The sequence below is a fragment of the Camponotus floridanus genome, unplaced genomic scaffold, assembly GCF_003227725.1.
Source record: "Camponotus floridanus strain SB8 unplaced genomic scaffold, Cflo_v7.5 scaffold19, whole genome shotgun sequence".
Classification (NCBI taxonomy): domain Eukaryota; kingdom Metazoa; phylum Arthropoda; class Insecta; order Hymenoptera; family Formicidae; genus Camponotus; species Camponotus floridanus.
The window spans coordinates 1,419,668-1,445,665 of NW_020229314.1; the positions used below are offsets into that span (position 1 = coordinate 1,419,668).

At 40.5% G+C, this 25,998-nt stretch overlaps 1 protein-coding gene across 1 annotated transcript in view; it reads right to left on the bottom strand.

Annotated features, from left to right (window-relative positions):
• Positions 1 to 25,998, bottom strand: part of LOC105248250 (Down syndrome cell adhesion molecule-like protein Dscam2) — a 100,739-nt gene that overhangs the window by 5,890 nt on the left and 68,851 nt on the right. Inside the window, exons 4-27 of the mRNA XM_025407809.1 lie at positions 20,444 to 20,630; positions 20,071 to 20,213; positions 13,116 to 13,280; positions 9,297 to 9,443; positions 9,021 to 9,161; positions 8,440 to 8,630; positions 7,535 to 7,775; positions 6,471 to 6,624; positions 6,256 to 6,407; positions 5,622 to 5,891; positions 5,263 to 5,408; positions 4,310 to 4,745; positions 3,639 to 3,932; positions 3,290 to 3,520; positions 3,058 to 3,213; positions 2,910 to 2,980; positions 2,520 to 2,763; positions 2,214 to 2,360; positions 1,966 to 2,127; positions 1,658 to 1,874; positions 1,165 to 1,253; positions 833 to 1,012; positions 513 to 701; positions 262 to 447 (exon numbers count right to left, since the gene is read on the bottom strand). Of these exons, the coding sequence (XP_025263594.1) occupies positions 262 to 447; positions 513 to 701; positions 833 to 1,012; positions 1,165 to 1,253; positions 1,658 to 1,874; positions 1,966 to 2,127; positions 2,214 to 2,360; positions 2,520 to 2,763; positions 2,910 to 2,980; positions 3,058 to 3,213; positions 3,290 to 3,520; positions 3,639 to 3,932; positions 4,310 to 4,745; positions 5,263 to 5,408; positions 5,622 to 5,891; positions 6,256 to 6,407; positions 6,471 to 6,624; positions 7,535 to 7,775; positions 8,440 to 8,630; positions 9,021 to 9,161; positions 9,297 to 9,443; positions 13,116 to 13,280; positions 20,071 to 20,213; positions 20,444 to 20,630 (4,539 nt within the window). The remainder of the gene's footprint in view (positions 1 to 261; positions 448 to 512; positions 702 to 832; positions 1,013 to 1,164; positions 1,254 to 1,657; positions 1,875 to 1,965; positions 2,128 to 2,213; positions 2,361 to 2,519; positions 2,764 to 2,909; positions 2,981 to 3,057; positions 3,214 to 3,289; positions 3,521 to 3,638; positions 3,933 to 4,309; positions 4,746 to 5,262; positions 5,409 to 5,621; positions 5,892 to 6,255; positions 6,408 to 6,470; positions 6,625 to 7,534; positions 7,776 to 8,439; positions 8,631 to 9,020; positions 9,162 to 9,296; positions 9,444 to 13,115; positions 13,281 to 20,070; positions 20,214 to 20,443; positions 20,631 to 25,998) is intronic.

Here is a 25,998-nt window from a genome sequence, read left to right on the forward strand (position 1 = left end):
CTTTGGAAAGGTCAGAGAAAATTATGATAAAAATCTTGAATTGGAATTATTTAATTATTTGATATTGATCCAAGAAAAATTTATGTTTTGTGCATAATTAATGAGTTTCAATAAAAAATTAATTTTCTTTTAAATTTTCATACTATCATCCGTATCTAATTCTTATTAGCAAAATTTAAATTTATATTTTTCATTGAAAGCTTTAGTAAAAAAATTTCTTAATTATTAATATATTTTACTCTCGTAAAATATTTTATTCACCGGTGCCTTTTGTTGTTGCGCTGATTAACGGACTTGGATCGCCGGTGTCGACGCGATTATGTGCCGTTAAATGCGCAAGATAGGAAGAACCACATTTTAATCCGGAGAGTACAAATTCCGTTTGCTCGGGAGATAAAGCGATTTCTTCCCATCCACCTTGATCCCTCTTATAACTTAATACATATCCTGATAAAAAGAATCAATAATGTACTATATGTACATATAAATGTAAAATTTTAATTATTTATTACCTTGTATAGTAGCACCGCCATTATCGGGATGATTCCAACGGAATCTGATACTATTGGTTGTCGTATATTGTAATTCCAGTAACGGTGCCTTGGGTGGCATCACCACGATTAACGAATACGTGATGGAATCGTCACCGAATAAATTGCTAGCCGAGCAAGTATAATTTCCCGCGACCGATTGTTCCAGTCCTGAAAAATACGACCGAGAAATTTTTGAAATTATATTTTGCATTTTTTTTTATTTCTCGAAAAACTAACAATAGTTTCCTGCCAACGATGAGAGGGAAGAATTAAAAATCTTGAAGAAATGAAACACTTGCCGCGTATAATAAGATGCCCATCGATCGTAAGTTCGTAATGTCTACCGGTGGTAATTTGACCATTTCTGTACGTCCAGATAGGTCGTGGCGTAGGATTTCCCACCACCAAACACGACAGCGTAACCGTTGATTTTACAGCTCTCCTTAACACTTGCGAGAACGATGCTACTCTAGCGGGAGCTGCGGAAAGAGTCCTATGCTCTTATACGATGGAAAAATTTCTGATGTATCAGAATCGATATATTCGGTAAAATATACGGCATGCGATATAAATTAAACAACTAAGTTTTAAAAATTGGCATCTAGCTTTTCCGAATTATTTTGACAAGCACCTCTAGTATTCGTCGTTTGCGTAACTACGGTAGTTCGTTCTCCTTCTCCAAGGCCCGTTGTTGCTGACACCCAGAATTCATACGATTTTCTGAAAAAATTAACATTCTATTGGTAACAAAAATTAACATTCTATTGGTAACAAAATCACAAGGGGGACGCGTATTAAACTGTAGTGTATGTGCACAGAAAAATCTGGTTGAATTAATTAGAAATCTGATAGATTCAATCAGTATCAGTCTGTTGGAAAATGGACGAGTCAGAATTTCTTTAGGAATTACCAGATGAGTATGATTAATTTCTTCCTGTTAAATTTACCAAATTTTCTTACTAATAATACTAAATTTACAAAAAAAATGATATCACTCTGTCCTAGAAAATACTAACTAAATTCTTGTAGTAGTCTATTAAACGTTCTAGTTATAAAAAAATCGAGTCTTATTATGCTTGGTTCTTGTTGAAACAATCAAATGATTTTTCTCAGTGAGCGCATACCTTTCCACCAGGTCGCGTAATTCCATTGTAAGAGTATCTGTAGGCGATAATGGTGGTTCGTGCATCGTGTGAGCATTGTGATTATTGGAACCGGCTTCTCTGCTGTATACGGTGTATTTTGAGACATTTCCATTAGGTTGCAACGGTGGCAACCAAGAAACCAATATGCTCTCCGCCGTCAACGCCAGCGCTTTAATGCCAGCAGGTGGACCTGGAACTGTAAAAAAAAGACATAATTTTCTTACCTTATTGCACAAGATAGCTAGAATTTCTTTCATTTTACTCTAATATTAAATGAAACATCTCACCATCCTCTTCCGTCATGCAAAAAATTGGTGGACTCAGCGCACCGTCACCCGCACCTGTGTAAGCCAACACCTTGATGGAGTAATTCGTGTACTTGTACAGCGTGTGCAAATAAGTCTCCATACTGGAAGTTCTCTTTACTTCCCCGAGTGTCGATATATCCACTGCGACAGGCAAAAAATATTAAAACGCGAATATCTTATGAAATTAATTTCTTATGCAAGAAATTATTGATATTCTAATGACTCACTGTTATCGGTAGGGACCGGCCTATAATAGACCTTGTATCCTTGGATAATTCCGCCGTGTTGATGAGGCGGCGGCGCGTTCCAGGATACTTTGACACTTTGGGAGGACAATGGAACGCATGTCACTTGAGTCGGTGGCGTTTCTGGCACTGTAAAATTTTAGCAAATGTAATTAATCGAGTTTAAATTATTATTGAATCAAATGTGCGAGCAATATACTAATTTGAACATACTTCGACACATACACACATACATGCACAGCTCTTATGTATACAATTTTATTCCTCTCGTTCTTTTCGAACTCGTACCTCCTTCTTGAGTAGTGCCCACGATAGGAACGCTAGCTGGCCCACTGGCTATGCTATTGAAAGCTCTGATTGAAATGTCGTATTTCGTAAATTTTCTCAGACCTGTGAGCTGTACTTTTGTCGTCGCCCAACCATTCACGGTCAGACTTTTACTTTGATTAACACCCGAGGTCGACGACGAATGCTCCGACCACGTTACTATATATCCCAGTAGATCTCCGTTGCACGATTCTTTCGGAGGGGGCTAGAAAAATGAACGTACTTTGATGATATTCTTTCGCATTCTATCCTTCATTAGCACGATGAAAATTATATTATTATTATTCAAAAGTGATTTAAAAGTATTAAAATCATCATGAATGACACCTTTGAATCGACGACATTACTTACTTGCCAACTGACCATGAGTTCTCCAGGCCCGGCGGGTTGCACTTTGATATTTTGCGGCGATTCTGTAGGTGCTGTTATAGAGAACAATAGTTATACGATACGGTAAGACTTTGGTCATACAATCGCACTGTCATACGAGACGTTTTACCTTCCTCCTGAGTCTTCGCTACGACTGGTTCCGTGGGCCCGCTCGCGTCGATGGAGTTTATGGCGAATATTCTGAAGGTGTAGGTGACAGCCGGATGAAGACCACCGATTAGCGCTACCTCTTGATCATCGCCGGTGGTCTCGAACGGAGATAAATCTAATAGAATTGATACGAGTTACGCGGATAATAAGCGAGTAAAGCCGCGATATCGATCGGAGCAAGTGGGACGAACCGTTTTGGGTTGGATGTATGGAATTACCGCTATTGGAGCTTCCTGGCGTGTACGTGACGTTGTGCGTTTTAACGGGATTCCAATCGTCGGTCATGCCGTGGCTCAGAGAGCGATATTGTATCACGTAATTTCTTATGGGGCTATTTCCGTCGAAAGCTCGCTTCCATAATAGCCTTATCGATCGAGAACCAATCTCTATGACTTCGAGTCCGGCTGGAGGATCCGGTCTCTCTGTAAAAGGAATGTAAGGCTTTTAAAATCTTTTAAAATGGAGTTATTTTATCGATAAAAATGATCGAGCCAAGTTGACAAAATTAAGAGAAATACGCACTTCGATGTGCACTCTCACCTTGGACTGCTAAATAAATCAAATGCTCGCTTCTTCCGTAAGCATTATCAGCGGTGCACCGATAAACCCCGGAATCTTGTCGATCGCTATTCGCGATAGATAATTGAGACTTCAGGCCATTGTCGGTCTTTATTTGGCCGATGCTTAATCTATGATTGCTCATATCCAATCTATCGCTGTTGTGCATCCATTGTACCTCTATAGGATTATCGCCGATCACAGTACAGTCAATCGTCACGGATTCTCCACGACGAATCGTAACATTTTCACTCTGGAACTCGAACCTCGCGGGTTCTGCGAAAATACAATTTCGTATTTTGTTGTAGCTCTTCTTTATTAAATTTTACAATAATTTCGTGATATCATATTTTCAAAACAAAATGTTGTTGCTAACAGTCAAAATAAATTCTTGGATTTTTTATCATTCGAAAAAAGAATACTGCTATTTACGTAACATCCGGTAAAGATTATATCATTTGCTATTTACTGAATAATATTTTTGAAGAATATAAATCCGACAATTCTCTCTCTGTCATGAATATTTTTATTGAATATAAAAAGGTATTTCTCGCGTATTATTCAGATTTAAAAGAATTCATTTTGTATTAAATCTCCGCCGCTTAATATATAATTTAGTTTCACATTTTCTAATGGCAAGTTTACATTCTTACCGTGCACAGAGACGTATATCACTTTACTTAGCCCCGATCCGATACCATTGTTAGCTCGACAGAGATACTGACCCTCATCCTGTGGACTGGCCGAAGCCGTCCACAAAGAGCCATTAGGCAATATCGTGAGTCTACCGTCAGAACCATCGACCAAGGGCTGATAGTCGTTGGACATTTTACCCTTGGCACGGAGCCACGTGATATGAGGGGGCGGAAAACCCTTGGCCTCGCAATGGACATTCAGCGGGTTTCCCAGAAGGGTCGCCACCTCCTGCGGTTCGAATATCCATTGAGGTGGTACTTTTACCAAAAGTTCCGCCGTATGGTTGACCTTGGCGGCGCTATTCGTGGCCACACAGGTGTATTTGCCGCTGTGTCGCGATGATAGTTCCTTGAAGACGAGCACGTTAAAGAACTCGGCGCCTCGCTCTTCGATCTGCAAGGATGCGCGCTCGGCGATAATAGAACAGTAGAAACAGGATTAATGTAAAACGTAACAAGTATTTCGTTATTTTGCTATCCTATGTTAGTTTAGAAAAATACAATTTTAATTAAAAGTGTATAATTTCCGAATCAAAAGAGAGGAACAAAAGATAATCTCTTTCCACATATTGTAAAGCCGCTATGAAATTTTGTTATTTACGGCAATTTTGAAATTTATTCTCGCTAAATTCATATTTGTTTAAAGAGCATTATTATTCACAGAGTGAATAAATAAGTATCTTTCATAGAATTCTGACCGGGAAACATAACGTATTTTCAAGAGGAGAAACATACGTCGAAAACACATACAGAAAAATTATAGAAAATTGTTTGTCATAGACAAAATATGTGCATAGTTTTAAATGAAAACCTGCAGTTTGTTTTACTTTTTCGCTTTCATCGAGAAATAAACGTACAGAATATGAGAGAAATGATCGAGTTCTATTTGCGGACTGAAAGTATATACTTACGCGAAGGGAAGAAGGCAGTGGCTCGCCGTCTTTCAACCAGGAAATGTAGATTGGAAGATCGCCCGAAGTCACGCTGCACGTCACTTGTGCACGACTACCTTCCTGCGAACTCGGGGGGAAGCTGAAGGGAGTCATTACTGGAGGACCTGCAAAATGCGTACAGACGAAAATGTTATATTGCTCCGTTGCGTCATTTCTCTCATAGCTTCACACACATTTTTTCCACATTTATTTTTTCGTAACGTTGAAAATTATCCCAATATTTTCCGCGAAAAATTATCTTGTCTTTAAAAAAAGGAGTTATTTAATATTCTCACTAATTAAATTGTTCAACTGCTCATACTCGCGTTTGCACTTACTATTCACATTTAGCAGGATATCTCTGTTGGCGGTTTCCCCGGAACTCGCTCGAACTATACACGTGTAGGTACCTGCATCGTTTGGATCTACCGTGATGATTGTAAGGTGGCCCTCACTGTCGACTTGCTGCCTGATGTCTAAAGGCAACTCGACATTATTTCGAGTCCACCCGACCGATGTGATCGGATATCCTGAGTAAGGACACGCTATTGTGACGTCAAAACCGGCGATGGCACGAACCGGGCCGATCGATCGGATGTATGGCGGTCCTAAAATGGTTTCTTATTATAGAAATTGCTAAGTGAAAACTCGAGTTGGACTCGTTTTCACAAGTCAATCAATTCTCGCGTTTATTCTTGCTTGTCAAGTTGTCAGTCTCCTTGTTAAGTTTCAAAGTTATATCGTCTGAAACTGTTCTTAATATAATTTATATACATATATGTATAACTTTAAAAAATCTATAAAAGGATCGCTTGATTTAATGCAGCTTGAATGAAATCAATTTCGCCAAAAAAACGCGCAAGCTTTCGATGACATTTTTGTGCTTCGATATTTATTTCGTTTTATTCAATATGCTTATACATTTATGTATTTAATATAAAATTATCCGCGTATATAACATGTGTGTCGTACCGTAAATATTCAATCTAGCTTTGTGCTCGACGGTCGCCAGGGTATTGGACGCTACGCAAGCGTACAGACCGCCGTCCTCGGTTCCCGCGGATGAAATGTTTAAGTGACTGATCACGTCACCGGATTGATCCACATATTGGCCTATCGCGTATCTGCGCGTATTAATTCCCGATTAGAAGATAACACATCGGTACGAGAATATACGGTGCATCTACCTGTGTCCGGTCGCAATCTGACTCAATGGTTCACCGTCGAGTAGCCACGTAAAGGATGGCGTCGGTGAACCGGTAGCGGAACATCGCAGAGAGACCGGCGGTCCGGGTCGTAGCGCTTGCTCGATAAACGTGTACTGCAGTTCCGGAACCGTATCTAGAAAAAGTCATCTTTATCAAAGATACAAGGGAAGAAACGAGACGGACTATTTGCTTTTTCCGAGGAAACAATTGTTTTACGTGGATGAAAAGAATCGTAGACATCAGTACGATAAGTATCCAGGAAACACTGTCATATATCAATGTTACATAAAAGCGATAAAACGGAATATTACAAGTAATATATGTAAATATTACTAGTAAATAATTGATTAGTTATAACTGCCCGTTTATAAACGTAATATATATTGTATCGTTGCGATTGGCTCATGTGGAATATTTAATATACCATATATAAAGTTGGTAATTAAAGAAATAAAATAAAAAATCATATGTATATTTAATTTATAAAATACATAAATTTCATTTATATCGAAATTTCAATTTTTTGCTTCAGATAGATAGTAAACGGACTATTTCCCACGTACACATATAATATTTATTCGTCCAATTTCAAATAGTCTGTTTAATATTCCGAGTATCCTATTCGGGCATTAGAAATTAAACTGATAAAAAAAGAGAGATATTGTGGCTCTTAATATCTTCTTTGTAAGTTTTATATTAATTTCATGGTAAAAAATTGAATACGAATTAATTAAGTCTAGTAGCGACAATCGAAGAAACATTATTTAACGGTATTATATATTGCAATATCATATTTTGTCATGTTACTGGTATAATAGTATTGCAAAATAATACGCACATATGATATATTATAATTTTATACCATGTAGATAATGTGCATTATACATTACTTGTTATTTCCACGTTATATTATTGCAACAAACAGTGTTTATTGGATGTCAATTAGAGTAAAAATTTAAAGGCACATTAAGCATAGAGAGAGCTGAAAATGAGAACAAATGTGAGAGAGCCGGATATAACGGGTATTAAAAATGTTCGCTGACCTCCGAGTTTTAGTTCAGCGGTGGCCTGAGCATTTTCCTTGTCGCTCCTCACCAAACACTGATACATCCCTTTGTCCCTGCGACCGACGGAGCCTATCACGAGCACCAAGGGAGCCAACAATCTGATCCTCGTGTCCTGCGCGGTCAATACTGGCACACCATCGTGTAGCCACTCAACGCTCTCGACCGGATATCCCTCGACCGTGCAGTTCATCGTGGCGGTTTCACCGGAATTAACGACCTGCGAATGACGACGAGCGCATCTATCTCGCAGTCGGATCATCTATTCGCGTCTATTTATAATGAAACACGCTATAAGAGCTAATTTTTAAAGTCTCCCGCAATGTGTCCACTTTTTATCGCCTTCGGTGCTTGTACTCTTGTTCAGTTTCTATTAAATGTCACATTTAACATGTAATTTTTGATATTCACTTTGATGAATTTATCGAGTAATCATTATTCAATCATCGCTTCGCGATATAAATAGCAATTTTATCATTATTGGTGTTATTGTTAATTAATTATCGGGAATGAAACTGTAGCTTACGTAATCAAACAAATTATTTAGCTTAACCTAGTTCTACATTTGCTACAGTGCAATTCGAGTACTATGATTTATAAGTGGATTTAATCTGATGTGTATTATAATGTCCGAGCTTGTCGGGCATAAACGAGAATATTTATTTTTTACAGGAGTTTAATAATATTCAAAGTTTCTAAAAATATTTTTCTGGCTTACGTAGATTATTAAATTTCAAAGGAAATCTCTCTTTTTACGTATAACGAACCGCGTTCTACCGTTGTAGGTCGTTAGCGGTTAGAATCAATTTTATTCCGCCAATGGAAAACTCGATGCATTTAAGAGAAAAATATCTATCCGTAAATCGAATTACGTTGATTCGTACCTGTACGCGCGGTTGAATCCGAGCGTTTAGCTTTGAAGTGACCGACAAGTGCGTCTCCGCTCGCTGCTCGCCAAGGTGATTGCTGGCTCGGCAAACGTATCTTCCGGCATCCTGCGCGTCTACACGACGAATTTGCATTAAATCACCCCAAAGCTGGATACGACCGAACGACTCGACCGGTATCGAGTGGCCTGCGACAAGACATTCGGATGTATCTGTCCTGTAACGATCATGTCTGCGAAGTTACTTCGATAATTGTACTCGGGGCATTAGATTAGATTCACATCGAACATTGAACCCTGGATAGCGTTCTACTTTTCCGATTGAAAAGAAAAGAGCAGATTATTTTTCCCCAGTTTGATTTATCAAGCGTATTTTCTTATCGATTTTGTGATTGATTTGATATCAAATATATTCCTTCCCCTCTCTTTTTCACGGTGCGATATTCATTGCGCGGCGCCTGTCTAAACGTAATATGTATCCGAGCTATCGAGGAATCGATGTTTGAACACGGGTGGTAGTTTGTTCAGCGCTATCGTTAACATAGCTTATTCGGTAAACATTCCCCTAATTAAACCAACCATTAACATCGCGATACCAGGTAAATTGCGGTGGCGGGCTTCCTTGCGCCGAGCACGTGAGGTGAACGTCGGAGCCGCTTTCGGCGGAAATAGCGATCTCGGATCGTTGCATCAATCGCGGCCCTAACGAACCAGTCGGTTCTACAAATAAGATGAAAAGATGATAAAAATCATAATATAAAGAGACATACGAATAAGTGAGAAATCTCCCTCTGGCTGGATTTTTTAACGAATCCACCTTCGAATTTATTTCGCGAAAGAAATGTATCTGGTTACCCGTGACTGTCAAAGTGGCGGGTTCGCTTCTCCTTCGTTCGCTGGTCAAGGCATGCAGGGTTAAACACGAATATGTCGCTCTGCCGTCTTCTGGTCTGGCAGCCCTAATATGAAGATCGCCCTGCGAGGTAACCACGAATCTTCCACCTGTAAACAAAATCGGGTCATATATATAGGTCGAATACAGTGTCTCGGACGCTTTCTCTCGGTTACAGATTCTCTGGCGAAATTAACATCAAGCTTTTCTGTACCGAAATTTTTTAAAATAAATATATATAAGTAAATAAGTTTTCGTAAATTATCTAGAAATTAATTTTTCGCGAATTTATCTAGAAATTAATTTTTATAACAAATAACTGATCAAAATTCTCTCTAATTTTTCATCATTTATAATGCAAGAATTAATGATGTCTCGATGTCGAGATCTGCGAATCTTTTTGAAACTAATGAGCTTCCAGTACGGATAAAGCGAGTAACTTGAAAGGATATGCATCTGCAGAGAGATTAAAACTAGAAAAATTTCAGCGCACAGTCTCGCGAGCATGTTGAATCCCTGAATAAAGATTTCTCTCGTCACTACCGCAGCGAGGAAATGCCTCTCTCGACTTTGCGATTTATTCCACTTCCTTCTATATCGCCGCAGACTGAGGGAAAATACCGTTTGACTTCTCAGAATTCAGAAGCTGGGAAATATCAATAATAAATCCCTGAACGTGCGCGCGCGATTTTGCCCAGCAATATTTTCTTCTCTCGTATTTCAAGTCTGCGAAAGGAGAGAGAGAAAGGCGGAGAGAGTAAAGGGTTATGCAAAATCCTCAGCATCTGTCGATGAAACCCCTTCGGATCACGGTCGCGTATCCATCAGGCGTGAAATTTTCAATTTGGCTCAACCATCGGACAACCATCGAGCAACCTCGGTCTACCAACTTGCTAAAGCCTTCCCTGACTATTTCGGATTGACCTGCCAGAATTTTTCTCTTTTCCATCACGCCTGTAACATTACGAATTTTCACGCGCCGCTATCTCTTGTCGAGAATAATTAATGTCAAAGACAAATATTTCCTTCGCCGAGTCTAGACTTTTTGTTACGTCGTTACTTTCCGATTGCTCGAAACACAAAAGGTTACCAAATATATTTGGCGTACATGTCATCCATTTTAATATCTCATAATTTAATTATCGCATATTTAATTTCTACAGAATATCTTTATTATTTTTATTGATTTGTTTTCGCTATTTGATTATGTTTTAAGAGAGAAAAAAATTCTACAAAAAATAGCTTGGGAAATTTTAATTAAAATACTTATCGAAAAGTCGCGTATAAAGATTTATTTAAATTTTCTCTGGATTCTCTCGTGCTAAATTTCATTAATATCTGCGAACAATATTCCTTCTTAATCGCGGTCCAAATAATTTGAATAATTCTAATGACGATATATCGCTGGAAATGTGCCTGAAGATGTATTCACGGATTCCGAATAGTTCTCCTCCCTATGATGTCTAACAAGAACCATTGTCGTAGATTCGATATCGTTACGTGTATGTGTGTGCACGAGTCAATGATAGAAACGTCATGTTCTTCCCGTACAACCGGAATCTCATGTCCTCGAATCAGAGTGCGATATTCGCGGCATTACGACATAATGGTTATTATGAAGACATTACAATATACAACATGTATACTATTGCAAATCTCTCGACTTTCTCCTTTTTAAGAGAAAATTTCTAAGAAGTTTCTCTTCTTCTTTCATAAATATTTTTCAAGAATTTACAATATAAATTATTATTATATAAATAATTACGATAATTAAATTGATGATATAGAAACACTTAATACTCGAGAATCGCATAAGGTATAGGGCTCAACGCATAAGTATCTTAAATAATAATCCTGTAAAGTCTGTTACATCGAATGAATGTTGCTTCTCGGCTCGAATGGAAGAGAAAAAGGGCAAAAGCCAAGCGACGAGAAATGATCTCCCCGCGGAAGATCTCTCGCGTAATTCGCGAGGGTTTTTACGAGCGCGATTCCGGTTTACGTCACGATTCGACGCATCGTTCCTCTCCTTCGCCGATATCCCTTCGCGCGACCGGTTGACGGACGTCGGCGGAATCAACGTCGTTCGTCTTCGAGACGCGATACGGGCCGTTGGCTGGCGCGACGATAACCGCGGCGAGAACGTCAACGACACGTCGGGGGTTCCCATATAAGCGTGCAACCCCCTCCGACGTGCGGGGATGCTGGCTTTCGTACATACGACGACGCAATGTTAGCCGCCTAGTTACGAAACAAACGTATCAGGCCTCGACATGACGCGATGCCTCCCATGATATTCCAACGGCACACACACCGCACCTATGCACATATACACATATAGTTACGCGAACCCACCCCCCTACCCCTCTCACCCCCGACCGCCGGTTACGTGCAACCGAGCGGCATAAATATGTATGGGACATGAATGCCTGAGCGTGTACAGGACGATCTAAACCACACCGAGTTAGCGCACGTACGTGCGAAGCTCGTGCGTGCACGTGTGGGATGAAGCGTGCATGTGTGCGCCGGATGTTGGTCCGCGAGATCAAGCATTTTACACTCTATGCGCTCTCTACTCGCTTCGCCTAGCGCTCGTAATTGTGTTAATCCTTTTTCCCAAGCTTTCTTCTTGTGTAATTTACAAGGTAATCTGTAAAAAATGCAGCGCATTCTTTTTTCTTTTAAATAACGCGGTCTTTTATGATCGAAGATACGCGAGAAGCTTTCGCGAAATACGTTTCGAATTCGAACCCTATCTGTTTCGTTCACACTGAGGACAAATCTGGTTGTATTAATTAGAATTCTGATAGATTCAACCAGTATGTCTGTTGGAAAATGGACGAACTAGAATTCTTGTAGGAATTACTTTAGATGAATCTGATTAATTTCTTCCTGTTAAATTTAGCAAATTCTCTGGTTAATAATACTAAACTCGCCAGCACCGAGTCGTCTAAATTTTTTTCCATCTAATCTCAAAAGTCTGTTTAATATTCTGAATTCCAACAAGATTATCGGATAAATTCAATCCAGATTATTGAATAAATTATTTTAAGTTCAATTTGTTAGAAATTAAACTGATAAACAGTGATGCAAGAAGAGGATGCAGCTCAAACACACACAATCAGAGAGCTGGCGTCTTCTTTCTGACACTACTGCTCGTAAGAGAAAAAAAATATACTTTGGATTTAACATTAATACTAGTTCTTTATATACATTTCATGGCAAATAATGAGTTAAGTTAAGAGTGACTCGCCTAGCAAAGAAATTAATGTAACAAGAAATTTTATAGATCCAATCAAAAAATACTAACCAAATCCTTATAGTAGAATCTATTAAACGTTCCAGTTATAAAAAATCGAGTCATGATAAGATACTAGAAATTTTTGTTTGATTTAATCAAAATGCTTCAATCATATACGTCTTGTTGATACAATCAAATGATTTCTCTCAGTGTATGTATGCTCGTTTTTGGCGTCTCGATTATGCTCCATCATATATCTTTCTGCTCGATTTAACCGGCGATTCATCGACATGTTATACTCTCGTAAGCTAATTTCAATACATTAAAAAGTCATCGCGCTCGACAAAAAATTGATGGATCGACCGTGCGACCGTGTAAAATTATACACCGTTAGGTTGAATATGAAACAAAGAATTAACGGCGCGTGATACACGCGTATGCGGGTATCCGGGTACGTAACGTTTAAACAGAGGCTGATCTCGAGGAGATTTAGCACACGCTACTTTAAATTAAAATAGCAAACGCGCGAGACATAACTCACCGGTATCTGTGTTTCCAGGTAAGAGAATGGCATCGTCACGGAACCAGGAAGTTACGGTGAGATGTTCCTTAACGTCTTCCCGGGCAGTACAAGATAGCACCGCGTTGCATCCCTCCATGACTGGTTGTCTATTTACCCTGACGTCGTATCCGGATACCGTCAATACTGTAAGTACACGTGAAGAATTACAATTAGATAAAAATTTAATTCTGCAATTAATTCACTGCAAATTTACAATTCGAAAAAACTCGTCAAAACAAGAAGTTTATCCTCGCAAATTCACCTCTATGTCAAATAGTTTTTACACGTATATATTTTATTAAAAAAGGACCTCAAATGTAACGTATATAACATATTTAATTTCCTATTCAATATTTTAAGCGCATATATTATACGGTTGTCAAAGGTAAAAAAAAAATAATCTTTTATACTTATGCACATATGTGCATTAATCTTCCTTTGATCTGTAGATTTCTTTGCCGATTTTCTTTTTATCAAAATTGTCGAGACATTAATCAGTTTTGTTTATTAAAAAATTGAAGATACAAAATTTTTTTTTAAATGAAACTTTAAAGTTGCTAATAAATAACAAAGATTTCTTCTTTATTGATAGAATTTGAATTTAATGTTTAATTACTGAAAAATACGTATATTGAAATTATTTAAAGAGCGCAAAAGAGATTTCTGCGCAAGAAATTTAGGAAAAAAACGTCGATCGTTAAAATTAATCAAAGAATCCATAAGTCAAAGTAAATACATTTAATTCAAGACATTCCGTATAATACAAGAGTTCCGTTATATTCATACATAAAAGAAAGTCGGAGAAAAAGAAGGAAGGGAGACTAAAGCGGGGCAAAGTGACGTAACGTTGAAAGCGGAAGATGGATGATTATTAAGAAGTTACCACAGGCAGAAAGTGGAAAATAAGACATAAGAAAGTAGAAGTACATGCATAATGGACGATCAAACTTATTTCAAGTCCACGAACAATGGCTATGTTGTAATGCGATTCACCCCGCTGATTTCGTTATGACCGGTTAAGTTTATTTACAATCATAAAATTTTAAACGCGTTGTGTACGTATACACGCATATATGCATGTGTAGCCGATATCAGACATTTTTTATTGAATATTTAAATTAAATCCCGCGAAAAGAATTATCATGTAAATAATCTTATAAATAAAATGGAATTATCTCGTCTTATAAATATTAGATTCAACGCAATTATTTTACTTATTCAATACGTTGCGTCTAATTCGCGGTTAAGGTGCACGAGACGTTCGAGGTACGAGACAGGTTTCTCTCCCTAAATCTAATCACTCTCAATCTAAGCACACATTCATACATCAATATGTAACAGCGATGCTTGGGAACGACGCTTAGGTCGCATATCCTATTCTCTGGAGATACATCCGCTTGCACGTATGCACACCCTACTCACACATCTCGCTATAATGAATGTTGGGACAAAGTGTGCGATTAATTCGCTGCATTTGCATCTTTAGTTATATTAACCATGTAATCGCTAAGCGAATATAACAACCCCCAAATCTTATTGCACCTATACCTCGTTCCGCTGTTATCTCATCGATACGTTGATTTTGGATAGGATTTAACCCGAGAGGTCTCGTCTTTTATGATTGAAACACACACGCTGTTCCGTGTATCATTTTTAATATATGCGACTATTGAATATATTTTATGAGATTTTATTAGATTTAAGAAACATTTTTTTAATAATAAATTAATAATAAATTTTTAATAATAAAATTTTTTAAAATTTTTTATAAAATTTTTAATAATACAATTTTTTTTTTAATAATAAATTTATTTAGTTGGATGTACCTGGTGTTATTGTACGATTTTGATGAAGGATATCTTTGGTTCAAATCACGCATTTGCCAATTTCAAGTGTACGTGCTGCGCTGAGAGATTACTGGAAAATTCACGTTTCTCAAATATCGGCGAGGCACCCCAGCGGATTCGTCCGTAAACATTCGTGCCGAGGTAACGCGCGATTTCCACAACTCGTGAGGCAACAGGGGAAGCGGGAGAAGAAGGTGGAAGGTTAAAAAGCTCGACGAAGCAGCCGAGGTATGGGCATCGGGGAGAAGACGCGAAACGAGAGAGGCAAGCCAGAGAGGTCGTGAGTCGAAGGGACTACCCGTTTTGCGCGGTGACGAGACGTGGGTCGCGTTCGTTCCACCCTTTTCGTCCGACGGGGCGTCGGAAATTGGGGGCTCCTCGGCTGGCGTCCCGATGCCAGGCGCCCTTTCCCTCCTCCCTTTCCCACCGTTAGACGCCGGTTCGTGAATTGGGTGGTTGAGGAGAGCGGAAACCAGACGGAGAGGAGAGAGGAGAAAAGGTGGCATGTACGTGACGATAAAATTGAGATGCGCCGGCGAGAGGGCGCGAGAGAAGAAAGAGAGAGAAAGGGAACAGCAGGCAAGGGGGTGAAACGAAATGTGCAAATAAAGCCAATATGCGCGCGGATCTCCAACCAGGCGGGCAACGATATTTCCACGAATTTCTAGAAATCGTTGGAATTAACTTTTCTCCTCTCTTCTCGGGCGAATCGGCGACCCGTTCCCTCTCCGCCCCTTCGCGCTCCACCCCCCCCTGTGCGATCGCTCACGGCCGGATCCCTGATACCGCCGCTTTCCCATCGCCCATTACCCGCTGATGCAGCGTGAAAATGCACGTGCATTTCGTGGCATATCGGTGCATCGCCGCCACGGGCGTGTTTTACCAAACTCGTGCTCGCGGAGAGACGCTAGATTTTTAAAATCGAATCTTCCCGAAATGGATCTCTCCGGGAACCGAGCGCGAATATATTGCCACTTATATCGTGACTAGCCAAAGGGACCCGTCGAAAACGACGCGAATACACACACGTGCGCGGTGAGATAGGGTGAATAGCGAAAAGAATTTAATAACGGCGGAAATTCTTATTTCTCCGAAGAAAGCGAGCGCAACTAGAAATTACATCGCAATTACATTGCACTTAGAGGTCGGATGTAATTCCTTAATTACGCATTCCAATATTTTGCCACACGTCCCCGTCTATCTTGTTATCGTATTTCCGCGAGACATTTTCCCTCGGGTGAATGCGTTTTTCTTGAAAACAAAAACGTCCTTCGCGCGTGATTAAAACTGTCGACCGTTTTGCTGCGGAATTACACATACACAAGCATTTATCGTCCGAGAGGTTTGCGGACCTTTTTCCAGGCAGGACCATTTCTCGGGAACTAGTGGCTGGTTGCTAATGTGGTTACGTTCTTTTTCTAGTCGCGCACCTTCTTCTTTTCCCTCCTCCTCCCCTGCCCCCTCCCTCTCTCGTTCTTTCCTCCTCCTTTTCCGTTGATAAAATGGAGAAAATAAAGAAGAATAAGAGCGGTACGCTGGAGAATCGTCCGTCTGCGCGCGAAAACGGGTGATCTCTCACCGTGTGGTAGGCAATAATTCTTTTCTATAGCATCCCACATAGCCGGCACGTGTATAAAGAAATACGGTTTCGTCGCGAACTCTACGGTCGTATAAATATCTAGTATACAAATTTTTAGAGGGATCAGAGAAAATGCAGAACGTGCAACGTTCGCGAATTGCATCCTAAACGCGACGTTAGCGTTACGTAAATATCCTTCTAGATCCGCATTGTATTTATCGCGATATGTTATATATTTATTTAATTAGTTAAAATCCCTTCGCAAAGTCCAACGTAAGTTTTTAGTTTTCGAGTTAAGACCCGATTTACATTTGTCGCATAAAAATGAGGTAATTATATATTCGCGCTCCCGAGATTAAATTCATAGCGCGGCGAGATACTTTATTTCTCGACGTTAAATACTCTCGGGCGGTCTTTTTTGTCGGCGCGCGGAGAGAAACGCGCAGGATTGTCGGGAGTGCCCGAGATATACGTAAGACGTCGCGGTCCCTTGTCATACACATTTCTCGCGGCGTATCCCCGCCCGTAATGAAATCATTTGAAATGAAATTAAGCGAGCCGCCGAGCTCGATCCGAGGGAACGACGATTATTCTTCCGTTTAAGCCCCGCGCGATACGTGGGCTTTTTTAAATTTTCAAGACGCGACACCTCCTCAGACATTATTCTCCGGTGCCGACAGTATAAAGGTAGAATAATGAATATTCCCTTCGTCGTTGGCCCCCACTCCCAAGAGTGTTCTTCTCGCGGAGAAGAGCACTGGACACCTTTAGTTCGCTACCGAATTCCCGGACTCGAAAAACGCGGTTCTCGCACAAAGGGGGATTTCGACAATGACTTTCTCTCCCCCCTCCCCTCTCTCTCTCTCTTCTTCTTTTCTTCGCGGCATAAGTCCTTTGGCGAGCACGTGGGGACGGCCGATGTCATTTTAGATAAGTGAACCGTTCCTTTTCGGCTCGCTCGCTTCAGAGGGTATACCGCCAGAAGGCTCTCCTTGGTCGATGTTCATGTATAGAGGAAAATAAAGCGGGACACGACGACGGGATGAGGTTCTTGGATAATCTTCAACTTGCACGTAGCATTAATGAACTCGAGTCGAGCCATTATACGCGAATATTAATTAACTCTTAACTATTATTGCACAGATTACACGGCGTATAATTATCATCGTTAGGACTCTTTTGACAAAAGATATACATACATTGGTTAAATTATACGTACGCGCTAAAATGACATCGCAATTTGAGGTGAAAATTTAATTAGATTTGATTTCTTCATTTATCGGAAATTACCCGCTATTCGCTAGCATTAACGAGAATCTCTTCTCCCCCGGCGTTCCGACGATAATCACGCAAGACGGGAGAAGCGTCAAAGGGGGAAAAAAAAAAGTACAACGAAATATATCGACGCTAAAACGCAATGCCACTCCTGGATTCGTCAAATCGCGTTATTCCGAGGATGGCGTCTCGGAAAAACAATCGCGATTTATGTTGACGCCATCGCCATACATCATTTATATTAAACTTGTTTTCTCCGGGAAAGAGAGCGCGAGCACGGAATGGCTTGATTATTTATGCCTATACTTCGGAGCGGACTGCGAACTTTTAACGAAAGCGCCGGAGGAGAGAGGAGATAGAGGAAGTTCCATATCGGCAGACAGTCTATGCGGGGCAAGGACGAGGTGCGGCAAACAGATATTGATTGGACGTTCTTTCATCGTCCAGTGACTTTGCGAGACAGGCAGGGGGTGGGGAGGGGGACAGGGGAAGTTTCGGAAACCACTAGCGGCGAGGCGAATTTTTCTTCCCGTTTTAGTCGAATCATCCTGGAAAAAAAAAAGGATTCTCGATCTAAAGTTTTCCGACGGCTGGCGCGCGTATTTCGTCGCGCTTCACGTGAAGCGGCTTTGAAAGGGGAGACGGTTTCGACGGTCGCCTTTCCGGACCCCGGCGTCAAAGGGTATTTGGATTCTCTCGCAGTTTCTTCGAATTTGTACCGCGCTGAAATGTGCTGTGTGTTTTGTTACGGACGGAGCACAAAGTGCATCGAGGTACTCGATAAAGCACAATTGTTCGGTATACGATCCACGCGAATTTAATTCGCGACAAATTCCCAAATTTAAAATTGTCAAAGTTGAGTCGCGTATGAATTGTCGCGTCAGCCATCTTGTCGGCGATTGCTCGGCCTCTCTGGTCAAGCAGAGAGCTCTCGAGCATGTCTTCCCGTTGACGTTTTTAAGATAGTAACTCCACTTGAATTTTTGACGTCAAACTTCTTGCGGCTTATGTAACGATAGCCAGTCTTGTAAAATCGACGACGCTCTCTCGCCTTTCCTTGCAGGGTTAAAAACGCGTCATGAAAATGCCGTTGAGAAAGCAAGCAACCTAAGTGCAACGTAAGCTTGGAGCTTCGCGAAAACGATCGATGTTTACCCATTTAAAAGGTTACATACACCGGCTAAAAAGCGAACAAGCGTGTCGCTTCTTTCGCTATCAATAGAAACTGCTGTACATTTATCATTTCGCGATTTGATTCACTCGCGATCTATCGTCCGTTTTTATCGTCGCAATGAAATACGAGCAACTTTGCTGCAAAACATAAATGTCATTTAAATAGCATTGCTCAAAGATATCTCACGGTTCGACCTTGTAAATTATTATTTCAATTTTTTCTACATTCGAAATTCGAAAATCCTTCTTTTAACTCCCGGAAACACATTTAATACGGAAAAAGATTTCCAGTCTTTCGCTTTCATCTTGAAAAACGTTTCAAGAGAGATGCACTTTCGATACTGCTAATACCGATAGGAATAATCTTTTGAGATACAATCAATGTTGTTACATCAGATCTCCTTGTATCACTAGTATCAGAGTAGATGAAAACGCGAAAGAAAGATCCTTTTCCGATTGGAATCGTGCAGCATGTAGCCGACGTCGGCAAATTCAGCCGCCAGTAGTAATGATCAGCTTAAAATCAGCTATTTAAATGATGGCTCACGTAGCGTCGACCGGACAAAGTTTTGACCCTCCTTGGGTCTTTCAGCAGCGGCGAAGACCCGCCCACGTACTCGGAGATCGAACTTCCTCCGATACAATTTAACGGCTTTCAACCGTTTCCCCTTCGGTATTTACTTGGATAGCGTGAAGCCTTTCGGTTGAAAATGCGAGGTGTTGGCTCCGCGCTCGCTATAGTACTTCGACATAATAGGATGGGATTCGTTATCTCCAAGTCCGTTATTGCAACCAACGAATCCCTAACGAAGAATGATAGGTTCTTCGATAAATGTCGATAATCCTACGTATTTATGGTGGTATTTACAGCAGCCAATTCGAGTAGCTTGGATCTAAAATCGCTACTTTTTTCACTCAAAGTAAAAAGCTACTTTCGCGGTAAATGATAAAATATTTTGAGAAATCTCTGGACCGGATGTATAAAATAAAAAGTTGCTACGAGTAAATTCGCAAGCTTATCACTTTCTCGAAGGGATAAGACTAGGATAAGATAACTTACCAGCCCGAAGAGTGACCTCGCGAGAGAGTACGGTTCCAACGGAACTGGTCGCCCGGCATCTATAACGAGCATTGTGAACTTCGGCTCTAAAATCCTGAGACAGAAATGGCGGGAAGTACAGCGTCCCGTTTCCCAGAAGTTGTCTGAAAAAAAATGAATATCGTATGAAAATCGCAAATAAGAAAAAAAAAATATCTCAGGTTTATAACTCGAGTCTAAAGCTCCTTGACATGCGCGTTTCAAGAATGCTCTCTGACCTCATTTAAGGGAAAACGACGCCTTGAATTTATGCAAAAGTGATCAAACCCGACGGAAAAACAAGACCAAACATCCAAGGTGCGACTCAAGATGATTCGCGAAGCATGATGTTTACCTGAGTCCCGGAACTGCCGTAACCGATCTTTGATCCGGGCTGGTAATCCACGTGACGTGCGGCGTCGGGCTACCGTGTGCGGAACAGCTTAATTGGGAGCCGGTGGTATTTGAAAAGACCAGGGTGCTCGGCGGTTCCAGGATGAAGACCGGACCTTGCTGACCAAGCGCAAATTTCTCGCTGCACCCTGAAACGTAAAAGCGTATCAGCTCGTTAATGTTGTAATATGTTGCACCCGAGCGTCAGTAACGCAGGCTGCATGGTCAATGAGAAGCGGTCAGACGCAATTAATTTAACTCGGCTAACTTATATTGTCTTTCACTCGCTCAATTTTTAACGAGCCCGCTGATGAGAAATTACGCGCTTCGCTCACAAGTAGCGGTGAAAAATTTCACATTTTTCGATCGATTTAATAAACAACGAATAATTAAAATTGACTAGCGATATAAGAGTACTTTGCGAATATTATTGCTCTCTTAAAATATACGTAGATATATATATTCCGTTGATAAATACAATTGTTTTCCCAACAATTTCCCAAAACAATTTCCTTATATGTATACCGAATCGATTTCCCTCGCTCCCTTGTTCTTTGCATAGACCGGAGGCATCTCAGGTCAAGCGATATAGCTTCGTTCTTGATTTGCTCGCGAATTAAACTCGATGTTGAAACGATTATTCGATTTGTTGGTTGGTAAGCGCAGATAGAATTTTATCTTTTGTCTCGTCGAAGCGGGCGGAACGACCTGATTCGCGGAGCCGGTCTAAACCCCACGACGTATACATTGTTCGCATCCGAGAAACCGGAGAAATCAATTCCGCTAAGCCGAATTCGACCTAGATTTCGAATCGATTCGAGACCATGCTCGTTCCAGGATTAAATGCACGCCGGAGCGAATGGTCGCGTCACTGCCCGATAGCATCTACCAAATATTTCATTCGAAATCCCCGGATTAAGAAGCAACGTGCGCGAGCTTCTATAATCCGTTCCCGAAAACGCTGAAAGCTACATTTACATATAATGCAGGTTTTCCTCCATATATTCAAGTAAAATAAACGCCCGCCGGCGCGGCTCATTGCTTATTCAGGAAACAAAATGTTTCAATCACCGGCACATCATATTCCCGGTCACACGCAATGCACCGCGACTGCATCGCTTGTTAAAAGTGGCAAATATCCATTTCGCGCATATTTATATTCTGCAAAATCTACAAAGAGAGAGCGTGGAGGAGAGGAGCGACGGTCGGACAGCTGAAATATGCAACGCGCACGATTACGGAATGATCGAAGAAGATGTAACGCTGGGACAAAGTGCCGCGAGGGCAGAAGAAGGGTGCGGCGATCAAGCAGATCGATTCTCGTTGCGAGTCGGAAATAGGAACTGAAATAATTCATGGAATGAATTATTTAGAGACCGGCGCGACCTAGCGATGCGGTTTAAAATACGTTTTCGCGTGGTTCAGATACCGATGTCTCTATGTAAGAACGCGAATAAAGAGGCTGATATTTAATTGGTTCGAAACGATGAAACTTGTCCACGGACGGATGAAATTGCAAATTGATATTTCAACTTTGCTACACTGAGAAAAATCGCTTGATTGTATTAACAAGACAAGTATATGATTGAAGACATTTTGATTAAATCAAACAAGAATTTCTAGTTATCATGATATGACTCGATTTTTATAGCTAGAACGTTTAATAGATTTTATTATAAGGTATTTGGTTAGTATTTTCTGGTTGGAATATCTATAAAATTTCTTGTTACATTAATTTCTTTGCTTGTCGCTAGGTGAGCCACTCTTAAATTAACTCGTATTCAATATTTGGCCATGAAATGTATATAAAGAACTAGTATTAACGTTAAATCCAAAGTATATTTTTTTTCTCTTACGAGCAGTAGTGTCAGAAAGAGGACGCCAGCTCTCTGATTGTGTGTGTTTGAGCTGCATCCTCTTCTTGCATCACTGTTTATCAGTTTAATTTCTAACAAACTGAACTTAAAATAATTTATTCAATAATCTGGATTGAATTTATGCAATAATCGTGTTGGAATTTAAAATATTAAACAGACTTTTGAGATTGGATGGAAAAAATTTTAGACGACTCGGTGCTGGCGAGTTTAGTATTAACCAGAAAATTTGATAAATTTAACAGGGGAAGAAATTAATCAGATTCATTTGGTAATTCCTACAAGAATTCTGGTTCGTCCATTTTCCAACAGACATACTGCTTGAATCTACCAGAATTCTAATTAATGCAACCAGATTTTTGTCTCAGTGTATACTATCCAACATGTTGATCTAAAAATAAGAGTGTCCATCGCCGAATTTTCTAAAAACATTTCGATTACTCGCGCGATATAAATTCTCGGTCCGTTTGATTGAGTTTCGATTTGTGCTTTGCCGGGAGAATCTCCGGGTCCAATTATTTACGCGCAATACATATGTAACCCTCGAAAAATTCTTCCCCGTTCGTATGTACGTTCGTTCCCTTTATACCGGGGCCGGCGCGCGCCAGCCTTCGACGCATAAATTCTCGCCCGTTCGCCCGTTGTCAAGAAGAATGTGGACACGTAACCACCTGTGTTTGCTCGCCTTTCAAAGAGTAAAAACCAAACGACATTGCCCCACATTGTCGTTTCCATTTGCGAGTCTACACTCGCGCGCGCACTTATTTACGCGTTCATTCTTTTCGATTAATGCGCGAATTCAAGCGCGTACGCGATTGCATTTAATGTCCTATCCTCCCCCTCGCGGGGGGGGGGGGGGATTATTGACGTCGAATCATCGCTTTTTCGCTGCATACGTGACTCGGAAAATGTATACCCGCGTTTATATCGATGACACGGCAATTTTTCTGCGATATAATTGATACGCTCGTATCTTTATCATTTCTACAGCTTCCCGGCAGGTTTTATTTTCGCTGCGCGATATTTAAAAAAAATGTGTATTTTATGGACGAGGGTCATATTTAACACTTGTACGCGATAAAAATGTTCGACGCCTATGAACGATGCTCTCTCGTCGTCGATGCGAAGGTAGAAGCGAGAGAGTCGGCTGACAAAGCTTTGAAGGGTCGTCGCATTGTTTTTACATCGCATCGTCGCGACTGTGTCTCAAAGTGTGCCAGAGGACGGTAAGTATATGGACGTGGAGGGTGCGATGCTCAACAACCCCCGTCACTTTTTTCCATCCTTCGAATTCCGATATCTCTCGCGTGTCGTTGATACGGGCGCGTCTGCGCGTTTGCATCCGCGAGGAGGACGTTTTCCGCTCATTGGTCGCTGAAACGTGAACCCAATTTGCAATTCGGCCGGGATTTTTCCGCTACGGCTCGCGAAAGGTCAGAGTACGTATAAAGATTGCACGAATGAAAAGTGTACGTGTCCGGACGAAGCGGGATTTATTCGGGGAAACAAGTTACGTTAACTATGCACTCGTTGCCTCAAAACTACCCTTTGTGCATGCATTTTTAAATTATCCGATATATCGTTTTCAGCATACGAGATGAAAATTGAATATTTAATGCATTCAAGATATATAATTTCACTGTTTACTCAGATACATATATATATCATATATGTATATATCATATATATATATCAATTGATTTGACAGCGATGCATAATCCATCGCGATGGAACCTGCCGCGGCTCACGAATCATAAATTCAATGTACATCAATTATGTCAGTGCGGAAACGATAAACGTCCCAGTTTGATTTAGGGCAGATTGCGAAGATAAATGTTGAAAAGGTCACATTTCTTCTGTTCTATTTGCGATTCGCGGAATTCAACGTCGTGGACCGCATTTCTCATATATCAGTATATTTCCTACTAAATGGATACCAATGTTTGAACAGCCTCGCATTATCGGCTTTCGTGATAGATTTACCAGAGAAAATCTCGAGGTAGCGCATCGCGATGCGAGACGAGGACGGAGCGAGTCTTGCCAAAGTCGACGAAGAGAATAGGTAGTCACGTCAACGTGAAAGATCGTAATTGCGAATTCGTTGACCCGCGACTAGAGTGAGCTTTTCCACGGGAGTCGCGACGGGGTGGTTGGAAGTCGATGAGAAGGAGAAAGAACCGCGAGGAACAGACAGCGAGAGAATGCGATGATGGCGCGTAGGTGGGGAAGGTAGCCAGAGAGAGGAGAGATAAAAGGAGAGACGAGGACACCGAACGGGACGGGGGATGTAACTGGGCAGAGGGGAAGAAAAGCCCCTGAAGACAAGGTACGAAGAGTACCGCCTCGCTGGTGGAGGTGGTGGAAGAAGACGTGGGCAAACAGACTTTGCGATCGTTTATTTTTCTGGCAATTATATCTTTCCGTGAAAAGAATCCGAGCTCTTTTCACTCCGTATTTATTTCTGTCGTGAATGCATCGCGATTCATCGAGCCTATCCCTGACGGTCCTCGAATAACGGATACCTGCCGACGAGGGAGGAAAGCTAAAGGCTTTCGCAGATTCGATTTAGTAAACTTATTCTCCGTTCGACGTATTTAACGTAATGCAATTTAATAGGGGTAATTCACAATGGCACGTGAGTTCTTTAAATTATTCAACAAATTTTCTCGAGGAAACTCTGATCTGAAAATCCAATCAAAAGATAAAATAATAAGGTTAAGAATGTTGGAAAGATTCATAAGCTTTACATTTTCATAAAAAGATGTTCACACGCACACACACACGCACATATAATCTTATTTGTGAAAAAGGCACACAGATATTTATCTTGCGGAAAATTACAGCTCGGATATATCGCGCCATTTCATTAACAGCGATGGAGCGTCGTGCAAGAGGCAACTTGCCGACGCGATCGATACAACGATGAAGATTAATGATTGTCTGGCCAAGTAATTACCGCGTTTTATTACCTTCGATGTGTAACTTTGCGAAAACGGCGTCTCGTATCGTACCGGCAACGATCGGATTCTCTTCGTATGATCAAGGATCGAGTATTATTTAGCAGCATTGATACGCAATCTAAGACAATCCCGAGCGTCCGCAGCGCGATCCATATATTCTCCGAGGATATAGTACAGCGGATAATTCTCGTTTAATACACCTGCATGCATAATTGCCACTCTCTACGGAAATACCTAAACTTTCAAAGCGGTACACATGCAGTTAGGCAGAATTTATTTAATATACTAATCCAATAAAACTTTCATTTTATTGTATCCTGTTTAACGAGTACAAAATTTCTATAATGAATATAAAATTGACGTATCAAATTGAAATATTAATCCCTACAATTAATCCAAGTATTAATTAATTAATTTAATTGAATGAATGATTGAGAGATTATCAGGATACAATAATCATTTGGATAATCACACTCTGAGAAAAAAATCCTGTTGCATTAATTAGAAATCTGGTAGATTCAATCAGTATGTCTGTTGGAAAATGGCGAATCAGAATTCCTTTAGGAATTGCCAGATGAGTATGATTAATTTCTTCCTGTTAAATTTATCAAATTTTCTTGTTAATAATACTAAATTTACTTAAAAAAATGGCATCACTATGTCTATGTTTAGTTAATATAACA